This window comes from Dufourea novaeangliae, unplaced genomic scaffold, assembly GCF_001272555.1.
Source record: "Dufourea novaeangliae isolate 0120121106 unplaced genomic scaffold, ASM127255v1 scaffold8, whole genome shotgun sequence".
NCBI classification, from domain to species: domain Eukaryota; kingdom Metazoa; phylum Arthropoda; class Insecta; order Hymenoptera; family Halictidae; genus Dufourea; species Dufourea novaeangliae.
The window spans coordinates 2,448,879-2,475,146 of record NW_015373923.1 but is presented as its reverse complement, the minus strand read 5'-3'; the positions used below and the strand labels follow the sequence as shown (position 1 = coordinate 2,475,146).

Genomic DNA, 26,268 nt, shown 5'->3' with positions numbered 1-26,268 from the left:
GGATTTAGGTGGGAGAACGGGTCTCTCATTGGTGGAACGGTATTTCACAGTATGACTAAACGTACCGGGACGAATTTCCGCACGGAAATAACGTATCTCCGCGAATTAAGGAATTCCTCGTCTTTATTGAGCTATATAAATAAACGAACACAGTTATGAATCTAGTATTTACACCTGCGACACGATCAACGCAACGATATCCTCGCATTTACTCTCCCAGGACCAGGACATTTTTGCGTTGTTGTTGGTTCCGATACATACAGACGACGGCCGAGAAACCCGCGAGAAAATCCGATCGTTCTATAAATAAAGAACTACTTTCTCGGCGATCGACCGAATCCTTTTACGTTACCCTATCCCCCCCCCCCCAAAAAAAATATCACAAGTACGTACATCCTGTGCCGTGAATTCGACGGATTCCCGGAACATTCGGGACTCGAAACGTAACCGTCCCTTTGTTTTACGGAAGGAGGTATCGCTTGCGACCACCCATTCGGTCGACCGTCGATTCGAGAAAATCGCGATGTATCTCGTGTTCAAAGAATAAATATTTCATCGAAATAAGGAAAGTGGATTATACAGACGTTGACTTCGATTATGATCAGACTGCGGAAGTTCATCTATTTATAAGAAATGTTAAATGTAGAAAAGTCGATGGAATAAAAATCTATTATGGTTTAAAAGCTGTCCTTAATAGAGGAAATAAACTTTCTGTTGGATTCTCGTTTTCACTGGATAAAAACAATAATGAATCCAGCATGGACATCCGCAGTCTAATAATGACTATATTTGAGTACGAGATAAGAACGATCTCCGCTCGACGATTCTGCGGCGAATCGTTCTTATGCACCGACCACGTCACACGTGGACGTGCTCTCTTGCAGCATAGCGGTCTCGTTTTTTTTCTTCTCCTCCTGTTCCACCCCCGATATCACATAGACTGGTTGCTGGTACGCAAGGAAATGCTGGTCTGTCGCTAACGCTTTCGTCGAATCCCTCATTTTCATCTGAAATAAAACGAGGCGTTCAATATTTTTGTTCCTTGATGCGCCATTAATTACACCGGAGACTTCATGGACGAATTAGAAAACCAACGGCCAATTTAATTATGTCGAAATATTCTTCGTCTTAACTTTGAAATTAAGAACCGCGAAGAACAAGGAAAGCCGCGATAAATTTTTGTACAGGTTGCCAGTCTGCAACTAATTTGTCCTTAAAGTTCCGCTCGATTATCGTGAAGTAAAAAATGCATACTTTCTTGCGGTACAACATCAATAGAATCAGCAGGCTGCTGATTATGAACGCGCTTCCCGCCGCTAACACCAGAGTGGCCGTCTGATAAACGGGCGTGTCCACTTCCGTCAGGATTTCCCGTTGTTCCAATGCGACAATTCGGCTCTGCATCGCGATCGGTGTCGCTCGATGCGTGAACCGGGACGTGGTCGCGTCCGCGAACGATCCAAGCATGGTTAACTTTTGAATTCTGGTCAATTCCTCCAAGTGGAAAGCTACGTCGACTTTATTCGGGCCGATAATCTCGAAACTAAGTATAGCCGAGTCCTGATTGATCTCTACTCGTACGTCGTTACGCAATCTGGCTCCTAAATCACGGAGAAGCTCTTCGGCTTGTCCGATGAACGCGGTGTCATCATTCGCGAGGAATCGTCCGGGGAATCGTAGGGTCACCTCGACAGCTTCCACCGGTGTAGGTACTACGGAAGAAGAAAATCTACGTGAGTACAGGTGCATCGGTTCATCGCGAGGCGTCGTAACACCCGTTCAAGCACCCCCTTACAGCAGATATTGGTTCCCTGAAGGAATGGCTCGGTACCGACTAGCTGATTGCCGGCCTCGTCGACGCACCAACACGTGTCCCCGGCGCATTGGGTCGGCTCGAACCTACCCTGACGGTCGCAGATCGCTGGAACGTGGCCTTTGTCTCTCATCGCCTGGCACCTGGTACCCAACACCTTACCGATCTGCCTCTCGTCCGTCTCCAAGTTTATCAAAGCATTCTCCATAAACGCCTGGATTTCACGGTCGATTTCTTGAACCGCCGACCCCCTACCGCCGCCTCTTCTCGCCTGCCTGAAGTTACACTTGGGCTCCGGTCCTCTGGTAAGCGAACCCTTCACAGGTTGACCCTTCCTATTGACGCACCAGCAGACACCAACGTGCTCTAAACACTGTACCGGCTCCCACATCCCCGTGTCCGGATCGCATCTCGGCAGAAATGTCGGTTGCTTAAGCCTTTGTGACGTTTTTAAATTTTTTTCTCGAAGCCTCTCGCACTGGGACAACACCGGACAGACGGTGTCGCAGACCAGACGGCTGGAGAAATCGTTGTGACCCAGAGAACAGTCGGTCTTCTTTCGACATTCGTTCCGTTCCGAATCGAAGTACCACCTGTCGGTCTCGTTGAGGCCTAACCCCGAATTGCAGGGCATTCTTCGCGGCGGTTCGAAGCAGACTTCTCGAGGTTTCGGACAGCATACAGCGTATTCGTCCAACGGTGACAATTCGCACTTGTGCGTCGACGGGCAATGATGCCCGTGTGGTCCACAGATCGCTGGGGATCCGTCTTGGTTCAACAACGGCGCGCCGTTCGGGCATGGATTGTCTTTTTTCGGCAGGCATACCGGTACAGGAGGGCAGGGCGGCACGCTACAGGCTACCTCCACCATCCTACACGCTTCGTTCTCCCCTCTACAGGTCACTCTCTTGCACGGATCTCTGCAGGAACACGTTGGGCATCCACTATCGGGGTCCAGTTCGAATCCCTCCGAGCAATCCAGCTTACAATCGATCTCCGGACACCTAAGCGGCGTGTTGCATTTAGGTAGTATGCCTTCAAGAACGCGGGTACCAGCAGCCTCTCTGCCTTCTTCGTCAACGCACCAGCACATCCCGTTGTGACATTGAACCGATTCAAATGCCCCACCCGCGTCGCATCTGGGAATGTAGATCCTTCTGGCCGGTTCCCCAGACTCACGGGCCGCGTGCTCCGCCACGGCTCGCGCGTGTTGACAAGCTGTGGCCATTACAGGGGCCACGCACTGTGTCCCGCAACCTGTCGAGCAACACTTCTCTGACGCCGAGCATTCTTGGTCGTTGCTGCACTGTAGTTCACAGCTAGACGAACTAGGCACCAGATACGGGCACTGGCCGGGTTTCATGGCCAGACAGGCGGGTACCGGCGGACAGTATTGCCCGGAACCGCAGTTCACCTCCACCATTGTGCAGGTCTCGTGAGGACCACAAGACACGTCCTTGCAAGGATCGTGGCAACGACATTGCTCGCAACCGGTCGCGTCCACTGCGTACCCGTATGGGCACACAATATCGCAGGATAAAGATCCGCAGAGCTTCAGGAGATCTTTCATCTCTTTGCAATCGGTGCTACGGTTAACGTCGGCCTTTAATGTCACCCCGCGATCGTTCACGCATGAACAGGTGCCGTTGTGACACTGTAACGGCTTGTAACTGCCGTCATTCTCGCATTGCGGGGCTGGAATTGCCAAAGACATATCCTCCCTCGTGCCCTCCATACGATCGTTGAACTCACGTAGGTACTCGCACACTGAAACCAAGCGGTACTCTTTTATAGAACATACATTTTCAAGGTTACGCACAGATGTTATCGAATATCCATGTACTAATTGTAAATCGTTCAGTCTTACTGGTTTGCATCTTGGTCGAGTTCGCCGACGCCATGCAGCACACTGACTGGCCAGCTTCCGGTACGGTAGTGCACTTGTAACCCTGTGGGCAAGTATCATTCGCGGAACAGTTGACTGTCATCCGTTCGTCGTCTATCAATGGATTTTCGTAAGTGCACGGGCTCTTGTGAGTCTCCTTATGCTTGCATTCTGGTTTCATCGGACAGAGGAAGTCCGGGCAACCGTCTTCCTTGCTCAATACGCATTCCTCCTTCTCCGGGCAGGGAAATCTAAAAGAAAGGGGATGGTTCAGGAGACGAAGAAACGATTCAAGGTATTTTATTCGAATAATCGTAACTATAGAATTTACCCCTCGCAAGGATTATCGCATTCGCATGTGGAACACCCGGAAGCGTCGGTCTTGAAACCGTACTGGCAAATTTGGGCGCACTGCGGGATGGTGCAGGCGGCCGGAAGGGATCTTCCCTTCGTTAACGACATGCAGTCGACCTTACCGGCCGGTCCCATGGAACCGGATATCTTTCTGCCGTTGTTATCCACGCACCAGCAGACCAAACCGTTCCTCGAGCACTGTTTCGGATCGTAGCTTCCTTCTAAAATATCGAACGTCTCCATGAATAAATTCACATTTTCTTTAGTTCCTTCGGAGATAACACAACACAACCTATATGTACATATGTTATACCACAGACGAGATATAGGAGTAGACATTTCAATAAATGTTTTCTTTCGGCCCACTTTTCTCTGGCGACGTCACCCCATTTCCATTTCACTACCCCCCGCAGATTCACCGTTCTCATAACGTAGAGGTCGCTAAAATCACAGGCTTTTTAAGGTGTCGATACTAGAGTTTAGGTGGGCCACCAAATCCCATAAGCTGAAAGGTCTATTCTAATACCTCTTCGGTGGCTGTACATATATATTTACACCGCCTCAATCATTAAATTATCGATTTGTCATTGTATCGAATAAACGACTTTACCGTCAGTGCATTGGGGGACGTATCCACGTCCCTGTCTCTCCGTGATGCTCAGCATCTCCGCCAGTACGCGGTCCCTGTGGCACGCGCTCAAACCCTCCGGAACTGTGCACACAGCGCCGCCGCAACGTTCGCTACTGCAACACTTCTGGGGTCCGGGACATTCCAGATCGTGACGACAGGAATTCTCGCAGATCATCGGCTCCGTGTCGAGCGAACACGTGCCAGGTCGTTCCAGATTTATGTCGGACGGGCAACAGACACCGTACTCCTGTTTCGGCTCCACCAGACAGCTGTACATCGGCGGGCAGGTCGGTTTACCAGGCGAGTCGCCGCACAGAAACGGCCGTGGCGAGTCGGTAATTTGCAACGGTTCGCCCGCCGGACAGATCGTCGATAGGGATTTCGCCTTGCGACAGCTGGGAATCGGGGGACACGGCGGACGGGCGCACGTTACGTCGATCAACTCGCACGTCTGTCCTGTCCCGGGACAGGCGATCCCGCGACAAGGATCACGGCACTCGCATTTCGAGCAGCCTGTTCGTCGCTCGATCTGTTAATGGAAATCGTCGTCGATTAGAATTGGAGGAGGAGAAGGTGGAGCAGCTTAATTTTCGGAGGAACTTATTTCTCGATGGGAGAAACATAGTGATCTACGAGCACTACCACTTCTTGTTCACATTTTTTTTTTTTTGAGAATAAGTAGAGGATCTCCGATATCCTTTTGTACGACATGTATACAGAGTGTTCCACCTAACGTGAGCACCTTCAGCACCTCACTTGTTTTTGAAGATGCAAAAAAATGCGAGAGAAGAGTATTATTTGGTTAAAAGGAACAAATACTATAAGGAAAAATGTTTCTGAGTCAATTTTTCGAAATTACAAGGTCATCGATTTTTTTTTGTAATGGGACTACATATATATATATATATATATATATAACATAAATTTATAATAGTGTGACCTTCGCGTGACCTTGAGTACGAAAAATCCACATATCTATGAGAGTAGATTTAAATAATAAAATAACTACAGTAGGGGGATTAGTGAGCATTTATTAAAATGAATTTCCTGCAAATCAAAAGCAAGTGAAACACTAATGATGTTCACGTTAGGTGGGACAGCCTGTATATAGTCGACTGTTTACCTCAAAACCCAAAGGACACAGCATTCGACAGCTGTGCGCGGGACACTGTCGCGGATGGTCGCAGTCGATGACGTCTTTGGACGGTCCTCTGGTCCCGGGCAGCTCCACACCGATCTCGTTCACGCACCAACAGCTGCTCTCCCGCGGATCGCATTGTATCCTCTCAAACTCGCCGGTCACGTTGTCGCATCTCGGTATAAACTGCGTAGGTCCGCGTGGGCCGAGCGCGCGGGACCTCCTCACCGCAGCCTGCGCCAGCTGTTCGCATCCTGTCAGCTCGCCGACGACACATCGTAGACCGCAAGCAGTCTTGCAACAACGCTCCCCGAACGACTGACACTGGTAGTCCGTTTTGCAGGCCGGAGACCTTGACGGACATATGTTCTGCTCTTCGAAGGATGGGCATCGACCGAGGGACTTCTGTATTGGCTCTGGAACGGGAGAGGTAAGTTTCGGTTGCTCGCGAATACAAACGGAGATTAGGGAAAGGGCCTCCTACCATTTGGTATTTGGAATTACTGAAATGTATGTCAAATTAATATTCGATTTAACGTCGAGACCAAATGTCTCTGAATTATCCCATTCACTGGTTACTGGTGTCGAATTTTTTGTCCGAACTTACGGTTAGTCGAACCGTTTCTCACACGCGGCATGATGACATCAGATGCCCCGCCACGAATGGTACAAAAGCGCCCCCAACGGGACTTCATTCGCAGCCAATCGAATCGGGGAAATTTCCTGGGACCAACCGATCGACTCGAATCAACTTTATAGGTCAGGTTCGATACGGGACGATCTCTCGCCGCTTTCGTTCTCGAGCCATGGCCAAAGTGTAGCGTAACGATGATCATAAATATAGCCGGAGTCGGGAGCTAACGGTTCTTCGCATCCTACTGCCACACTTTACTCTACACTTAACCGACGCTCCCGCGAGCAACGTCTCCTGGCCATTTCCAGCACGAGTGGCCCGTAACTCAGACGACACTTGGATGCTTGCTTGTAGGTGGACGAAGAAGTCGAACGGAACAAAAGAAATGGACACGCGTCGTTAATACTCGAGAACGATCGATTGGCATCGAGCGTGACTACTTCGCACGAGAATTTTTTCTCTGGTGATCGCGAAAGATGTTCTAGAGCAGTGTTTCTCAACCATTTTATCTCACAGCACAGTTGAACCTATAGTTAAACTTCCAACAATGATATACTCGTATAATCAATTTAAAGAGGTTTTCATTTTTGATATGTACACTTATTGTGCTTTGGACTTATTTGCAGAATAATTTAATTAATGATCTTTCAACATTTTCGAGGTACACCTACTTGTAAGATCCTCTCACGGTACACCGGTTAAAAATCACTGTTCTAGAGGTTAGGTAATTCAATGTCGATTTAAAAACACGGAAATAAGCAGTCTGACGAATTTGAACGTTACGTCCAGATGTTTAAACGGTTATGCACTGCTATTTATATTAGATCATCCGTAACGAGTATTGATTGATTTTCTGCAGATAATGCGAGTCACAGGTTTTGTGGGCACAGTAAATAATCCTGCCAATGTATACGTATTCAATTTCGATGTAACACACATAATTGTCATTTACAACCAAATTTGACACGATCAATTGCGTTTTATTGTTTTCGAATAAAATTAAAGTGGAAGACAGTGAATTACATACAATGGAAATTGTTATCAATCGAACCTTTTACAGGGAAACCTATATCGAAACTTTTCCGATCGTCCAATACGTTCGAACGAATACGTGTTTCTGGAACTCTGAGCCAAGGTTCATCTCAATTGACTTTACGATCAATTAACCACTGCATTCCGCGAGGTTTATATTTGTCCTCTTGTCACCAGAAAACACCCCCAGTTATTTGTCTTTATTTTTGAGTTTTTGTCGCATCAACTACAAGGTTATTAGCGTATTGACGCGTGTGCTTTACCGAAATAAATGTTCCGGTCGGTCGGAGAACACGAAATTACCGTCGACGAAAGTAATTTCCATTGGGTTAACAGAATTTCGTACAATACAAACGAGAAGAGCACGGATCACATAAAATACATACGAACGGTTATATCATGGGGAAAGTGCAGGTGAATAGAGGCGGTCGGATGGCGTGAGTAATCACGCGGGAGCATGTCAATCGATTTTTTACTTTAACTCTGTACATCGCGTCGTTAAGAACTTCATAAAAGTCGAGTGAAACCACCGAGCACATCCGATTACACGAATTTCCAGTTCGTCGACCACCGTTTCCCCCCTTCTTTTTCCCGTCTTTCCCGCCGCGATCTTGCCAGCGAACTCACGTTAATCTACTTGGCGAGTTTCGCCGTTACGACATCTACACGCGATCGAATTCCGCCAGGCGCGATAAAGCCTTCGGATTCGTCGAACCAACAATTAATTAGGACCGATTCGATGGTTTCGTTCTCATTTCCGCGGTAATTATTTGTCTGATGCAAGTTCCCTGACACGATATTACGGATAGACAAGGCTATACAGACAGATCCAAAAGTGATATGTATTTTATGAACGCTATCCCGATATTAACCATAGGGGTATGAATCGTAGAAGTCGATGATTAGGTCGATCGTGGTCCGTAGCGACATCTCGAAATATTCTTGTCATCGTCGTGTAAACCTGCCACAGATTACCGACCGGTTGTCAGTGACCCGGCCATAGGGACATGAGGGTTAACCTCTGTATTAAGTTCTTAATTAACCTCTACTGATCGTTATACCTGTCATGGGAAGGTTGGTAGAAAAATTCGAGTGTTTCTAATATTCCTATACACCTTATTTGACTTGATATTCATAAGGTAAAATGCATTTCTGTGCACGGGATTGTTGGTTTCGAGAGCACCTAAAGTTTCACCAGTGTACAATGTTTTCGTTAACATTCGATATTCCATTCAAATTTTCTTTCTAATTCACTCGATCCAAATTAACATTGAAATCATGAGTACATTTCGTAATTCGTACCTTCTGTTCCTTTTCTTTTCAGATTTCATTTACGATACCTGCCCTAACAACTCAATGTCGGTAAACGTGTTAACACTTCGTGTCTTACAATTAAGAACTGACAGAATACAGAAGTACTGTATCGTAAGTACATGATCGGATTTATAAGAACTGATAGTCTAGCTGGGGCTGTCCACGCAAAGTGTCCCCTGATATTTAGTGAAATGGTCTGCAGTCCCGGTGTAACGTATCGAGAAGACGGGGATTGAACCGCCCATGCATTCATGATCGGCAATTTAACCCCGTGATTAACGTCTCGTTAAGTACGTCATTTATCCGGCTGCAGGACGTGGGCTCCCGGCTGTATAATCCCCGGCAAATAATTAACTCATTGATTAGAGACGCCGTCGTGTCTCGTGGGCATCGATAATGTACCCCGACGCGTTCACCTGCTCGAATCCACGATGATTTAATGCTCGTTGCGGACGAGCAATTAATGAAGCCGGCTCCCCGCGGCCGATTCGGTATGCTCAATATCTCTAGTCGAACGCAAAATATCGGTAGCTATCGATTTTCGTTGATTCCTAAAAGTACATAGAGGTTTATCCTAAAAGTTGGGTTATGTTATTAATACAACCCACGATTATTAATTCCGACTGAGATACCATCTACTGCTCGAAAATTCACGTGGTTGATCGTTCAGAGGGGGGATCGAAAAGGAGGAGGAAGTTCATGCTAATGGTCCCACGGGAGGGTTGGCTTTTTCGTCGTTGGTTGTCGCGGCGCCAAGGACGAATCCGTCTGCAGAACAATTTCCGAAATCCGATCACGTTCGCGCGCGGCGTCGCATTATATGCAGATGCACGACCGTTTCGAGAGAGCTCGCTTTCCTTTTTCTACTTTTTGTCTTCCTCCCCTCTTCGTCTCGTCGATCCTTCGAACGTGAACACACAGGCGAGCTCCATTGTTTGCTAATGGCCGCTCTTTCAATATAATTCGGGACCAATCATTGCGGGCGATCGAGCCACGAAGAAAGGGAGGGGGAACACGGCGAGGATATCCCGTCGAAAAATAAAATAACGGAAGTCGAACAAAAAAAACAAAAAAAAAAAGGAATAAAGGGAAAACGTACCTGCTATGACCGACGCAGTGAGGGACAGTAGCAGCCAGGTCGATGACACCCACACAACGGCGCAGGCAAGCCCACCGTTGCAGAAATCACGGCGCATCCTCAGCGCATCAAGTGATTTTTTAAACGGCCGGGTAGATCTGCAATTATTCGGAAGTAATCTCGAGTTATTCGACCATCGAATTTATGATTCTTTAAATTATGGATCCCAAGAGGAGGGATTTGGAATTATGCATAATTTCAGGGAATTAACTGTCGGCCAATTTGATAGGAAATTGGATTTTTGAAGTGTCATTGTGTTTATAGGTTAAAATTCATTTCGAAGGAAGCGACAGAGTGATACCGCTAAATGCTTCCTGGTCAATTATAGGATTCATTATGCAGTCACTTTCCACAATATTATAACAATTTAGATGTTCTGCAATATTCTACAAAATTATAGAATTACAATATTATACGTGTTCTACGAGGCCAGTGACGATCTCGACACGTTTTAAGGCGGGAAATTATTCGATGAAGCGATCGCATTCGCGGCTTTTCGTTTGGTGTTCACTTTTTTTTTTGTTAGTATTTGCTAATGGTTTACTAACGAATTTATCAAAATGGTGGAAACAGGAGGGATGATGGCAATGGAAATACGCCCTAAGGCGACGCACAACGAGAGAGAATCCATCGTCTGCTATATTAATCGCTTCATTCTGTACACAATTGTCGGATACCACGGGAAATCGAGCCATCAGTCGGCTCGGTATAAATTACTCCGTAGCAGAAATTCGATATTTCTTGGTTGTAACGACGGTGTAACGGCCGTGAATGCGGATTCGTAACGTGATAATCGATGTAATTACCATTTAGGCCCGAACGACCGAGCCGGTCCGCGTGTTACAGTCTTTCCGAGGATGCATTATTCATACGGCGGGCTGCACCCTAAATTCAAAGGCTTCCCAAAGGATGTAACCGTCGGTAATTTCGCCGGCGAACAGCTTCGCCCGTCCCCGGCCCTTGTACGAATATCAGAGTGTAACGTAATATACAGGGTGAGCCAATACGAAATACTATTTAAAATAACTGGTTATTGTATCAGAAAACCGTTTGAATAAGTTATGTAGCATCTCAATGACGCATCGGATAGATACAACTTGATTTCTTTCTATCTTATTTTTGATTTAGATATCAAGGTGACCTTGAGTTTCTTCAAGGTCAGTGCATCTTTGTTGTTAATACCATGTTGTTGTCGATAAAAGGACGAATTCAGCGACCTATAACATGATGGTATTAAATTAAAAAGACGCATTGAAATTCTTTCATGGAAACTGGGGTCTGTAAGAAAGAAGATGGCGGCCATATTGGATTTCGTAGACACTGGTGACTAGACCACTGACGTGTCACGCGAATGCATAGTTTTGTAAAGTAATTTATAAAAACGAAAACGATACAGAATTTTATTTATTCTGATAAATGTTTTGCCACGTTAAACATTAGGTTGTACACTGACGATAAGTCTCTGTAGACCTTTTTAACTGTATACTGTCACATACTGAAAGTAACTGAAACCATACGAATTCAGCCACAGAGTTCGCCTGGCTGAGTTTCGTTTTGAACATTTCGGTTATATTGTGAATTCTCGTCATTCGTGTTTCTTCCTCGCTTTCTGACACCCTGTATAACGCGTGCACGCGAGTACACCAATTTCCTTGCGCCCCATCGTTCACGTGTCTCGCATTATGCTACGCGAACGAAACAATCGTCGCGCGTAATATTTGCCATAAAAGGGGTTGCAGAGGCTCCCGCATCGAACGTGGCGCAACCGCCCCCTCCCATCGTGTTCGAATTGAATTTCCATGGAAAATTTTTAATCCTCCGTGCCTTTATTAAATAGAGTCGCCCCTGGCGACTTCGAAGATTAAAGCAAAACAGCCACCGCCATCGTGGATACGCTCGAGTTCAGAAATGGTCTGACAACAAAAGAACAGTTTCTATGAAAAGATCGATTATCCGTTGATTCTGATCTTATAGAAAGCGGAACCGTAAATGAATATTTAACTTTTCGAAAATAAATTAGCAACAGTATTCACTTTTTTTAATTCTTCGAACAATATACTTGACTGATCCCTCCGGTTAATAACCTATTTCCTAAAGGATAATATTCACCGGAACCTCGAGGCGAAGTTTTCTCAAGTATAATCAAGATCTTAACTTCGCTGGGTTTTTAAGTAACGACATTAACTTGAATCTTCGGAGTTTAAATGAACGTAATGGGGCTGGTCGATTTTGATGTTCTATCCGTCGGTGTACCCGTAATATACCATAAACACCACTCTGTCCACAGTGTCTATGCTTGCTACAAGTAGAAATGGAAGTGATAGTCAGACAGATTTGTCAGTGATATGCGAAAGTTTCGGTCTGGTTCCGCGCCCCCCCTCCTCCTCCTCCCCAACACTCATTGTAGAGGAGCCTTTGAACACTCATCGATGATGTACTATATATGAATACTGTAACATTCGAACGTTCTATTATCCAAACCTTGTGCTATCCAAATGTTCCATTATCCGTACGTTCTGCTATCCGAATGTTCTATTATCCTTACGTTCCATTATCCCAACCTTGATCTTCTCAAAACCGAAACTCCACACGAAAAAAATGTTATTTCTTCACGATTCATTTCGTTTCTGTACACAGAATATACATACTACCACTAGTTTCTTTCGAAAACTAAAACAAAAAAAGGAGCTACTCGCAACCAACGGAGTTGGCCAACTGTTTTGCTTCTTTTTACCCGGACAGAGTCCCGATGAAAAGTACACGCGAAAACGAAGAGAGAAAAGACGGTAAAACGAGAAGAAAACGACTCCCGTCGATGTTGTAACGAGGAACAAAGGGGGGAAAAGAAAAGAAAAACGCAAAAGCGTCCCCGGCAATTCATGGATCCCAGACTTCGTCTCATGAATAACGGAGAGAAAGAGGGGCGCGGACATTAGAATATTCCCCGCGGCATAACGAATAAGAAGACACAACTTCCCATTGTTATTCCTCTCCTTTTAAATCGGAGAAAATAGAGGGTGGACCACGAAACGTGATCAGCTTAGATTATTCTACTGCTAGAATCGAACATTTTTTTCGGCTAATACAACACGATTCAAGAAGAGCTTTAAGACGATTGCACCAAATTAGTTGTCAGCCCTTTCTTCAGAGTCTTCAAGATCACCTTCAGGTTTTTTTAATACATAAATCTATAATTCTTTTACGCCCACCCTTTCAGCGGACACTGAGACAAATTCGGCAAGCATCGTAAAAAATAATTTGTTTTTCTTCTAAATCCAAGAAACAGTAAGAAAGTATCATTTACCTTAATTAAAACTATCGTCAAAATGGTGTCCGTCAGCTGCAATACACTTCGCGTGAACCGTTTAGAAACAACATCCAAAAAAATGTGGACTCACACTTTTTACACTTTTTTACACTTTTTCAGTGTGAATGACGTGGAATTAAAACGGATTATGCATTACTATACGTCCACCCGGTAGAAGTGTGACACAACCGATTCACCGATAAAACGTAGGCACCCGAGACGATCTTGAATTGCAAAATTAACTTGGCGCATTTATTTCGCGTTCTCCCACTTCCGGACCAATTAGTCGAATTACTTCGCTTTTTCTCCCACCCGTTATTCTTGGTCTCTGTAAGGACGCTTCTTTCGGTCGCGTTATTGCGCGTTAAATTGCCGATTTTTTTCTTTTACTGAAAATTATGCACAGGGTGATTCATACATATGCATATTGATACTTGAGGTAATAGGGTAAGGGGTTTCAATTTCGTCACCCCCCCGCCCCCAAGGTTTTTTGGTTCTTCTTCGAAAACTTATACTACATTATAAGTTTCTTTTTTATTACTTATTCTTTACTCCCCGAGTCTCTTTTAGGCATAGATCATATAACACATTGTTACCTACAATTGAATTATAACTGGATTCTATACTAAAGGGTTATATACCAGTATATCAATAAATAAATAAATAAATTACTACGTATGGTATTTATGAACGTTGGTGTATCTACATTTCTCCACGTCAACGGTTCAGTCGCGTGTCTTCCAGGAGATAAACGTTTCTTTCCTCCACGGACGCCTCGGACAGAGGATCATCCCGATAGAAGATTGTCGTCTGCTCTCTCTTTCTCAAGGCTAACGTGTGAACGATGTGGGTCACACTGTTCGTCATCGGAGTTCCTTCCGGGTCGAGAGCGCAACCGCCCTTGCCTCTTCATGCCGTTGACTTTCTATTGTCGTGGCCGATGCTTCACGTATGTACTTATTACATATACATATACATATATACAAGACGACGTGTATCGAGTGCGTCATCGACGGAACACTTTTGTGGAGAGAGGCGGCCTCTTCAAACGTGTAACCCAGGGATATCGTCATCGGCCCCCGGGTGGGGTCATTGACCAACTCGGGACGTTCGAATACCACTATCGAATTTGGTAGTTACGAAAAAAAAAAAAAAAAAATAAAAAAAAAACGGAGGGAGATGGAGAACAAAAAACAGATTGTATCCCGTTTATTACATCCTCGTTCGATATGTGGCTCAGTGGTACACAAACCGTGGGCCTCGTGAAAATAGAAAGTGCCGGGGCCTCCGCCTCTGACGACCAATCCGAAACGAGCAGAATCATCGACTTCTTCGTTCGGGAAAAAGAATGAGATATTCATATGTATTTCATGTTTGAGAAATTCCGTAATTATTGACGGCGAAGACACGAGAGCTTGCGATCGAAATATGGGGCTCAGATGAAGGGTATTGAGTGGTATTTTCAGAGAAACTATCGCGTCACTTGTCTTTCTGTTTTTTTTTTTACATGGAAACGCTCCCGAATTCTGTAAGACTCCTTGTCCAGGTCAGTCTATGCATACTAGAGGGAATGAAGTTTCATGCTAAGAAGAGCTCTCATCAGGTATTTCAGTCCAATATAATTTGCCCAGAATTCTCCAGAGTGCTGTTTTCACATGGAAACGATCCCAAATTCCGTAAGGCTCCTTGTCCAGGTCAGGCTATGCATAGAAGATGGAATGAAGTGTCATGTTAGGAGAAGCTCTCATCAGGACTTTCAGTGCAATATAATTTTCGCAGAATTCTCCAGAGTGTTGTTTTCACATGGAAACGTTCCAAAATTCTTTAAAGCTTCGTTTCCAGGTCAGCCTATAGAAATTTTACGAATGCGGTCTGAAAATCTCGCAGCAGCATGGGTTACGGATTCCCCGTCATTCTTTACAATTTTCTGCATTTTATTCCGTGCTAATTAAATGCGTTAACCGTGTACATTAACGAATAAATAAACGTGACCCGTTGGTTGAGGGAGCGATACTGAAAGCCTCTCTTCCGTTAAAAGCAACGTACAGAGAGCTCCGTGAAAGCAACATTTCCTAGGAAGCAGGGCTCTCCGTTTTAGACAATAACGGCCATTACCTTCCATACCCGGAACTCTCCAGCGGCGCGATACATGCATATACCTACCTACATCGTGCGCCATTAAGAAGATGCAACGCGTTTAAAACGGAATTTCCGACCCTTCCGTCGAGCAACTTTCTTCGTATACGGCGTCGTTCACGGCAGCTGCTGAAACGCGGCGAATACGACGCGACCACGACGATTTCCGAACAACGAAAGGCTTGACGAGCCTAACGAGCCTGCTATTTTCCCACCGCGTAGGACATTATCGTGCCAAGTTTGTAACTGGTTCCTTCGTTTTCAGCGAATCATCGGGCCTGGTTACCCTCGAAAAACATGGACATTTCTGCACGCTCATCCGTGGTGCTTCCCACGGTGCTGGAAACCCCTTTCTTCCAACGATTTGGAAACATCACGGAGGGACTCGTCAGTTGGAAATGTTGAGAGAACTTTTCGAGGTGGAGTTTAAGTTAATTAACCGAGAAATCGTTTAAAGTTGTACGACACGATGGAGAAATGTTGATTTTACAAAAAGTATAGTTAAAATGATACTTCGAACAAAATTCTGATGGAAAGAAATTCTCGTTTAAAGCGTCTAGTGCCCCTGTGGCGGCCATATTGGATTATAGGGACCTGTCGTGTGGAATTTCTGAGTGGTCTTTTCGGCCTGGAATTCTTATCAACTAACTGAGGAATAATTTAAAGTTGTAAAACATAATGGAAAATAGTTGATTTCACAGAACTCGTAGGTGAAATGGATACTTTAACGAACGAAATTCCGGAGGAAAGAAACTTTCGTCCAGCATCTATTTAGCTATCCCTGCGGCGGCCATATTGGATTACGAGGGTAAGTAGAACTTCCAGACTGACAGTGTGTATTTCAGTTCGGCTTCGAATGCAATTTATTTTTTGCGATTCTCCGTGTTTCCTCGAACTTCTCTTTCTATCGAATTACAGAGACTATTTTTCTTGTCAGAGACGTCTCAATCTCATATCCTTCGAGACGCAGTAATGCCGCGCGAAGTAATAACAAACGAAACGCGTTCTATATTAATAGAATTTTTAGGTGGAATTTTAATGGAATTTTTAATGGAATATTTTAACCTCGCTCGCGGGATAATCACGTCCAACGGATTTATACGGAAGTTGGATTCCACGGAGGAACGTCAACGATGGAGGTCTATTCGCGAGCGCGAAATTCGAACAGATAATATCGCAGTGTATCGTCGAAAAGTTGCGTTTCCCTCTGTTAATAATAACGCCTTGCAGAAAGTTCCAGGCGTCTACGAAATCCAACTTTCCTGGCGCTTTCTCTGTAAATAACTTCGTGAAGAGGTTCGACCCGAAACCGAGTGGTCGGCCTCGAATGTAGACCCATATCGAATTCTCTAATAGGCGATCGCTTACGGCGGCCATCTTGAATCAAGCATCCCCATTATCGATGTTGTACATATTTTCACCCGACCATTAACTCTTGCGATACTCGATATCCAAAAACAACCGTTGACGTTATAAGGTTTCTCTTGAGAACGTCGTGCTGAATTTCTAATAAGATTCTTCGTCATCCTGTTCGTCGGGTGTACAACCTTGAACACGATCGGTGTCGCTAGTCGCGGAATAATTGATGTCACAAACAACACGACTCAATTGCGCCGTGAGCCGTTTCAGATTGGACAGCCAATATGCTCTAGGAAATTCCAACTTTTTACGAATCAATTCCACGATCAAAGAAGCCTTCTATTCCTTTGTTGGAAAATTTACAATTAACAAAACCAAGGATCACTAGAAAAACCTAACCTATATAGGTACAGGTTCTCTCAAAAACTTAATGCTAGATACACTAAAATTCAATTTTCTTTTCCATACGATTATGCGGATATTAAGGGGACATAATTTATTTAGTATTTACTATTTAAAACGCGTGGTTTCACCTAGTTCCGAGGAGAAAATCTAATTGTGCGATCAAGGAAAATCGGTGCGTCGGCAAGAACAAAAAAATCCAAAGTGGCCATTTTTGTTCCGATCTGATTAACGCCTCCGATAATACTTGCGGTTCGGTTTCTCACGGCTACCGATGGATCACACTGCGGAAAACGTTCCCTTGCATGGTTATGGCGTGTTCCACATCACTTCTGAGCTCTGGTTGCTGCGCGGGTAGAAAGTCGGGTATTTATGTACAGCGCGTTTCGAACGAAACGCGTTTTCCACGCGCTACTAATGGCCCCACGCCGCACTAGTGGTCGATTACTCTCAAAAATGGGACGAAATTACAAAAAAAAATTTTGTAAATTGAACATTGCTGTGTAGTTTGACTAATTAATGTCTTATTTGATGATCTTATTTATGACTGAACTAATTGAAACACAAATAAATGAAAATCTAAATTTTAATAATCGTTTTTCTATTCCAGCGAAATCAGTATACAATAATGTCTCGATGAGTGCTACATACTCGGTTCCATTGCGGAGCATTCCTGGCAAGACGAAAAGGTTTTCAGCCCCTCATAATTTTATTTTTTCCCCAAGTCAAGCCTCTGCTTAGTTTTTATTTATTCTGTTTTGATCGAATTACTGTATTTCAAAAATAAAGAAGTACAATTTGTGATATAGACGTTGACAGGAATGATACATCCATCTACGAAGCTTAAGAGGTACGCGTTTAATTCTATTATTTGTCAATGAAGTAAGCTTTTCAAGTAATACTGATTTTTGTCCCACTTTTTAGAATACAATCGGCCACTGTGTGCGCCGTTTCTCTGCCCCACCATTGTGTCGCAGCGGCTGAAAAGGGGCATTCTGGAAAAGAGCATCCTCGAAGCTGTCGCTGCCCGGGGACGCGGAAAACGGACACAAGGAGGGGAAAAAAAACGAAACAAGTAAAACGTACGAGCAAAAATAGTAACAGAAAAACGTTTCTCGATCACGCCGCGTGTGACGCAACAAGCTCGTAAGTATGCTTCGCTGCTGTGTGTGCTTTCTATTGAGGGGCCGTCCTCGTCCGCCATTGTTGCGTTCTCGTCGCTCGACGGGCGAAACGGGAACGGAGAAAAGACAGAACTGTGAATTCGCGGCTGGATATGTATATATCCATGGGCGTAGTCAGGTTATCAGTTAGGGAGTGGGGAGGCAAAAATATTAACACATCGACTAAAATAAGCGTAAGAATTATTAATCAATTGAAAAAAGTAAAGGATTTCGTGATAACAGACACTTCTCGATTATTGTCTGGCTAGTATCCCCTGCTCTTAGTCAGGGGGAGGCAAGCCTCCATTAGCGTCCATCGGCGTCCAATTGATATCGCCACGACTCTGTCTACAGTTCACCGGAGAAAGAAATCGAGTTGAATGAACGTTAAAAGATTCACCAAGCCAGGCGAAATAGCATCGAAGTGAATACGGGATAAACGAGAGCGCGCGGAAATCGCGCCGACACTTCTCTATTTTCGTGCAAAAATTGTGTCCCCCTCACTCTCCTCCCCGAACGGAACGAGAATGTCCCAGTTCCTGAGCACACCAGCAGATTTTCCACCCCGGGCGAAGAAGTGCCCGAGGGACTTTTCCTGCGCTCGGAAAAATGTTTGACGTACACCATGGGTTTCCCAATATCCGAGCGTCGGAACATTCTGATGCCTCACGAATATCCCGCTGGGGGGACACGTTTGCAAACGAGAAAAATTACACGGTTCGAAACCGTTTACTATAGTACATCGTGAAATTTCACAGAATTAAATATAAATATACCTACATTTCGTTCGACGAACAACAGGAAGTACAGACTCCTCTCGATTATTGTCCCGACGCGGGCACGATTTCGAGACAATAATCGAGAGGGGTCTTCGAGATTCGCGAATCGAGATTCGCTTCTGACTCGATATCAGCGCTCTTTCAAACCTGTTTCTAGGGATTCACTTCAACGAATCGATTCTCGAATCGAACATCTTTAATGCACGCCCCCTGGATTAGCCGCTTTGACTAGTAGTCGGCGCGTATCTTCTCCCCCCTCTCTCGCGTCTACGCTGCGGAAGCGCCACAAAGAATTTCCAATAGCGTTTTCGCGAAGAGAGCTGGGCTAACGTAGCCGTAGGAAACCCCTCTTCAAAGGAACCGTTTACCCTCCTTTGTGGCCCCGTCGCAATCATTAAAGGCGCGGATATGCGTCCTCCTCCGCAAGCGTCGCCCGCACGGATTAGATCCCGGAAAAGGAAATTACGTGCGCGTCCGAGTTGATTGCCTTGTCCCGACTTCCGACCGACTGTTTACCGATGTTTCTTCCGAAAAATCTTGGAACTTCGATAGATATTCGCCTTATTAACAAAATATACGATTCCATTAAAAAAAAACAAAGCTGACCTTCATATAACCTCTAACATTTAACTTTTGCCTGAAACATTTTTTAATATCGTCAATAGTTTCGGAGAGATTCGAGTGGGTCGATTCAAATGGAAAACCTTATCTATTTTTTTTTTACGATTTTTCGATTGATTCTTGCAGTATTGAATCTTTGGTTTCGATTTTTTAAGAGAACCGAACGCCCCTAGCGAGCGTCAAAGGGCAACCAAGGTTGTCGTAGTTACGGAGTGAATGTATGTTTCGCACGGAATTCGCCGTTAAATATCAATTGTCGGAGAGAAAACAAGGGAGGAGGGGCAACGAGTCGGGAGAGATTTCAGAAATCCGAGACCGCTTGTTTGCGCGCATAGACGGCGACCTTTTGTCGCTTTTGCACGAGGGGAAGATATTTAACACCCGAGAAATTAAGGCTGGTTTGCTTGTGACGGCTGTGTATCGCACAGAGGGAGCTATAGTCGTAGGAAATAATTACAATTGAAGGAATACTCCTCTGTCGTCTTGGTTGATTATCTCCGAGCTTGTACCCGGGCGAGTCAACAGCGGCGTTCTAATAATTCTGAACGTATACAGGGTGTCCCAAAATGATGTGACAAGCAGTTACATGCACATTCCCCGTGCAAATACAAATCGAAAAGTCCTTTACCGTTTTGTAATCGGAAGCTCCGTTTCCGAGATATTAGCGGTTGAGCGAACTCCAATCAGCTGAACGATCAGCCGTACGCGTGGCCGACTGCTCAGCTGTATTGGAGTTCGTTCAACCGCTAATATCTCGGAAATGGAGCTTCCGATTACAAAACGGTAAAGGACTTTTCGATTTGTATTTTCACAAGGAACGTGCATGTTACGGCTGGTCCCACCATTACGAAATTTCTGAAAGTCTGAAATAAGTATATTCTTAGGGGAATATTAAAGCTCAATGAATAACGTTTATCTCAATGTAGGTCAGTAAACGATGAAACATAAGTTGTTGTAAAATGTAGGTTATTCATTATTTATAAACATTCAATCAACTATACAGTAATTGCTTCGTGTTGGTAGCATTCATTGAAATAAACAGAATTTAAACAACAAATTATTATTATAACTCGACAATTTTCCACGGAAAATGTACTTGTTACATGAGGCTAGGAATTCAGTGCTAAAGAACCTTCGCTCGTTACTTGTCGCTTCTTTGTGTAACTGATCCAGTAATTATTTCGAACAGTATAATTGGTAATTACAAGAGCTCCGATCTCAACAAAGAAATGAATGCACTCGACACACATATGGTGGCTATACAATTCACTGGTTACGGGTAATCGATCCTCGAATGTGCTCCGAGTGCCCTATATTTTTCAGTTTCGAGCGACAAGAGATGAGAAAAAAAACGCTCGTCGACTGAAAACGTGATCATCCTTCACCTCGTAACAGACCAATTACCAATCGTTCCTTCCCCAGAAACGGCGAAAAAAAAAAGTAGGCTTGGTTTACAAGGGTGAACGACCCGGTCACGTATCTCCTATTTTCACTGGCTCGATTTATCAGCAGTACCAATAAAGCAATTTACTATATTTCAAAATTCATCCCCTTCTCAAAGTTTCCACGATTAACCCTTAAAAATTACCGTAAAAATAACCTCAAACTAACATTGTTCGTTACGGTCATAGTCGCGTGACAATAATACATACTCTCCTGTTTTTTGTCTCCCCCCGTTTTCCCCCAGTTCTTCCTGTTCCGTATTCGCGTGCGCACAGACGCACACACTTTTTTAATTATAACGGTTCAGTGACACTGCAGTATTCGATTTTCCATTTGTTGGAAACGCGTGTGAAATTCACCGATCGCGCAAATCCGACGCGTTTGTTCGTGTGTACATATATGTAGTCCGAAGCACGGATTGCCGTCGAGTCAATTAATTCCTGTGAAATCCACACGACACGCACACGTCTGTGTGCACTTTCTAAACGGCCAGGAATGCAATTTCTATCCGCGTTTTCCTGGAACACACGAGAAACTGCGAGTGCCTCGAGGGGATTTCCAACGCGACGCATCCGTGAGTGGTGGTTAGGGTATATTAACCCTCGAACAGGCAACCTTCCGACCACGAGCCAGCCTGGGGGGGGGGGGTCAACGGTGACCCGTATCGAGCCCTTTTCTGTTAGACAAACTCTAACCTAATTTTCAAAGTCCCGAACGTGACCATCTAACTTGCAAACGACAGACAAATGGAATTTTGTTTAACCCATTAGGACGTATGCGTGTAATCTTTAAATCATAAAAAGTTAAGTTGAAAATAAAAAGAAATGAGTAAAACACCGACTCAGATCTCCTCAGCGCCCATTTTGGGAACCAACGCCTTAATTGAATGGTTCGAATCGTCGTTGGCTAGATCCATTTTGGAATTACCATTCCGAGATAGCGTTCAGTCAGGTCCCGAGACACACGGAGCGGGAGAAAGGAACACGGGGCAAAGTTCCAATTGAAAAAAGCATCTCTGTTACGAGAATGAAGCCTAGTTTGAAGGGAAAAAAAAATATATGAAAAAGCTTCCCGAACAAGCGACCCAACTGAAAAGAACCGCCGCCGCACAGACGAGAGTCAGCTTTCACGGGAAATGAAAATCCGCGACGCTTTCCCTGGGACGTTTTTAATCAAGCACAATTACAGCGTAAACAAGCAGACAGAAGAAAACGGAACAAGGACGCCGCGAATGGGTATAGCCGGATAAAAGGGTCAATAGTACCCTTAGACCCATTTGAACTTGTAATATACGGTTCCATAGATTACCCGGAAAAAAATTCGTGTACCCAGTTCCAACCCTCTATCTTGACTAGGAGGGTAGTAATAAAGAAAATTAGGATTATCCGATTTTTCCTTTATTTTCCTTATTTAGTAACGCGCAATAATTCTGAACAAAATCTGATAGATAGTACTTACCAGGGTACGGTGGTAAAGATTTTTTTGCAATTTTTGGGTTGAGAATCCTAGTCATCAACTCAATCCGAATTTTCCTTATTACTACACTCCTGGTTCAGTTAGAGGGTTGAAACTCAGCACACATGGTTTTTTTCTGGGTAAGCTATCGAATGGTGTATCCAAAGCCCAAATCTGTCTAAAGGCACCTCTGTCTCTTTATTCTAGGGTATACCCTTTATCCGAGGTAACAGGGATGACTGAACTAGAAACATTCGAACGGGGAGAGTTTTCAAGAAAGCGCCCGAAAGAATCCGTTCGTGGATGAAACGAACCGTCGAGCGGGCGGAAATTCGCATGAAAGAAAAAAACGAGTACAGTTCGGTATTCGGGCTTTGAAACAAGAGCGTACGGACTCCCTGAACAGGAAGCCGGCTTCACGGAACACTGGAGAACTTCCGTGGTCCCGTGTAAACGGTTAAAATCAACGGTAAAAAGTGTAAATAATAGGAAATTAAAGGGATCGCGTGTTGGGACACAAGTCACACTAATTCTTCGATCGAAATCATTTAGTAATCGATTTTTAGTCGGTTAATCTACTCTGTGTTCATTATTATTATTCGATTGTTAGTCCACGAATTTTCCCTACCTGAAATTGTATTAATTAAACTCGAATGTAATAGATGCAGTTGGAAGCTTGGGAGTGATTTTCATGAAAACACACATAAACCTTTTGAACACGGTGAATATACCAGGATAGGTCATCGGAGGTCGGTGTCGTTGAATTACATGAAAACCGTCGATTCCCAAAACCATTTACAATCTCGTAATGGATCGAAGCATTTGTACTTTTAATATTAAATGCTTAAGTACATGTGTATTTTACTACGGTATTGACCGAATACAGTACACACAGAATTGGATTATTACTTTCGCCGAAGTCCAGAAAACTTTGCCTACTTCGTGTTGTCGAGCCACCGCCGAAACCGGCGAGTAATGAATTTAATTTTACGCAAGCGCTGAAGTGATTCTTCGTGTTCGTTAAACATCTATTACACAATTGGTCTAAGGGGGAATCTCTATAATTATCGTTAACAGTTTTTTATTCACAACAAAAAGCACTTAAAAGTTTGTTTCCCTGGTGTTTTCCATTTCACTGCACAATAAATGATCCGTTCCATCCTTTTTCAATATTATAACCTATTATCTAACGAAAAATCGTCAGAGTTCATGCGGCGATCCAATATAATACTTAATTCGAACGAACAGTTTTTGCGTTCATTTGTTATTTACAACGATAATATGACGAAAACAAATAATTTTGATCTATTACCTTTGGCTGCCCAAAACATACACAGGACACACAACGTCTAATACCAGAATCCCCGAACAAAAATTTCGAAAACCTCATTAAATACATTCGAACCTCATTTACACCTCCCATCGCACATTTCACAAGTACTTCTTCACTGTTTAAGCGACAGTACTGCCAATCAACGGTAATTTCCCACAGCCTATAAACCAAATCTAAAAACGAGTATATGCATTCAACCACCTGTCACTTTTCGGTCACATTTACACACCAAGAAACAAACCCGATAGCACACAATCAAACAGCAGAAAAAGCACACGACACAATACGAAATAAATGAAAAGAAGAAACACGATGTGAACGAATTACTACTGCATTATGCAGTACGATCACGATCTTATGTTCTCGCGGAGAACCACACACGAACTTTCCCGTTCGAGAAATCATCGAAATAACGGGAAAGATTAACCTCTTGAAGGACGAATTTATTAAGACCCGAAAGAATATTTCTCTTATTCTCCGGCTGCATTTAATTAGAATATATTCATAAATATTAACGGCAATCAATTAGCAGAATTCTTCCTTTTCTGTTAGGGAATTCCTTGTGACTATTTAATTACAGTTTCGGAACGATGTTCGAAAGAAAGAAAAACTAAACGTACACATACGTGCCAATATCTCTCAAGAGGTTAATAATGTAAAATAGTGGGACTCACCTCGATGCCTTATAAATCCACACGTGGACACGCGCTCGGTGCAATTAATCCCTCTGGCACTTCCGGCGAACAGTTTCCGTCACACAACGCCTTGGTTCCTCGCACTGTTCCGTTCGAATCGGGAGCGCACGGTCCTATGGTAAATACTAATAGTCGCACACGCGCACGCCGTCTGTTCCGGTTAAAATGTGTCGCGACAGGAGGAAAAAGAGAGTCGGTGGGGCTCGAGTCAAAGTCTCTCGCGGTTGTGGGTAGTGGAACCCGGTGCTGCGCCTTTCGCCTGTTCAGTCCGCGCCGAATGACGTTCGTACACTGTGTCCTGGCTTCGCTTGTGCGTTCGTCGGAGCCGCGGGCCTCGTGTGATGACCCCCTTCTACATGTATATGTAGAATTCTACGACCGCCCCTGTCGACTGTACTACACACAACGGTCGTACTTACTGGTCACCAGCCGTTACACATCCGACCAATCCTTGTTTCCCGATTCGACTCGATCGAAATTTCGACGCTCGAGATCCCCGCCGTATCTGGCCCGTTGGAACAAAAAAATCACCTTTGAGGTTACACGGGACGATATTATTATGCGCCTGCTTTATTGGGTTCCCCTTCATTGGTGCTTGCTTTATGACTGTTGGTGCCTGATACGCGAGGGTGGAATATGAACAGTTTTCAACGTTTATTTCCCACTTTCGGAACGTATCCGGTATTTTCTATGGTCGAAAAGTATTGAATGGAGTTATTGCAGGCTTTAGTTTCTTTTTACTTCTGATCGATTTGAATTTTATTTATACGGTTAGCTCTTTGAAAACATTTGAACGTTCTATATGGTCTCGCAATAATGAACCGGAAAGTTCGAATGAAATCAAGTTTGTTCGACAATTAAAAACAAAAAACTATTACCGTTAACATGGACGACTTCCGGTCAAATGTTTCTCGTTACGTTCCCCTCGGCTGTATGTATAAAGAATCGTAGAAACTGATGATGTTACGCTTGCATTTCAATAATAAATGAAACGGGCCATCGATCGGCCAGATGACCCGAAACCATCCGCCAATTACGCTGTGTCGCAGTCAACGTCCTTTGCCGCGAGACGTCGACAAAAGCCTGTACACATTACTCGGAACGGAATGATAATACAAAAATTTAATCAAATAAACGTTCATGCAAAATATTTTTTGTAGCGTCTACATTACTCTTTCTAATCACCATCAACATCCATTTTAACCTACAAGTAATCTAAATTCAGTAATTGCCCCGAAAATAATACGTTCGTAAACCTAACCTCCTATGTTTCTGACCGATACAGTTTACTCATTTCACACAGAACAGCAGAATCGTCTGGAGTATCACATAACTGTATACATACAGTGTGGCTAAAAAAAGTGGCCCAGTTCTGTCCAACTCGCAGACTTTCCCGTCGATTTTCAAAGTGTAATCTACTTGTTAAGGAAAAAGAAAAGATAACGCGAAAGCCCTCTTTATCTCGGCCCTCTTTCACTCGCCTCTTTCTCCCTCCATTTTTATTCAACATTTTTATTCAAGAGATGCCTGCATGATAGCGTATACGGTAGCCCTGGCAAAAATTCATGCGGCCTGCACGAACACGTCCGGAATTCGATTCTGGAATGTATGTATCTCTCTACTCTGCAGCTTTACG

The 26,268-nt window shown here is 44.2% G+C and overlaps 1 protein-coding gene across 1 annotated transcript; it reads right to left on the bottom strand.

The window, feature by feature from the left end:
• Positions 1-842: 842 nt before the first annotated feature.
• On the bottom strand, positions 843-24,690 carry LOC107194778. Its single transcript, XM_015584471.1, has 9 exons — positions 24,612-24,690; positions 9,901-10,037; positions 5,807-6,237; positions 4,663-5,212; positions 4,030-4,273; positions 3,681-3,949; positions 1,796-3,580; positions 1,255-1,712; positions 843-1,007 (listed from the first exon to the last, which is right to left on the bottom strand). The coding sequence occupies exons 2-9, from the start codon at positions 9,995-9,997 to the stop codon at positions 843-845; spliced, it is 3,999 nt and encodes a 1,332-aa protein (XP_015439957.1). The 5' UTR covers positions 9,998-10,037; positions 24,612-24,690.
• Positions 24,691-26,268: the final 1,578 nt, after the last annotated feature.

Excerpts from the sequence above, each read along its gene's own strand:
- LOC107194778 (XM_015584471.1), bottom strand. The coding sequence starts at position 9,997 with ATGCGCCGTGATTTCTGCAACGGTGGGCTTGCCTGCGCCGTTGTGTGG. Across the intron at positions 5,213-5,806 it reads TGTGTCCTTTGGGTTTTGAG|ATCGAGCGACGAACAGGCTG; the intron begins GTAAACAGTCGA and ends TTCCATTAACAG. Across the intron at positions 3,950-4,029 it reads TGCGATAATCCTTGCGAGGG|ATTTCCCTGCCCGGAGAAGG; the intron begins GTAAATTCTATA and ends CCTTTCTTTTAG.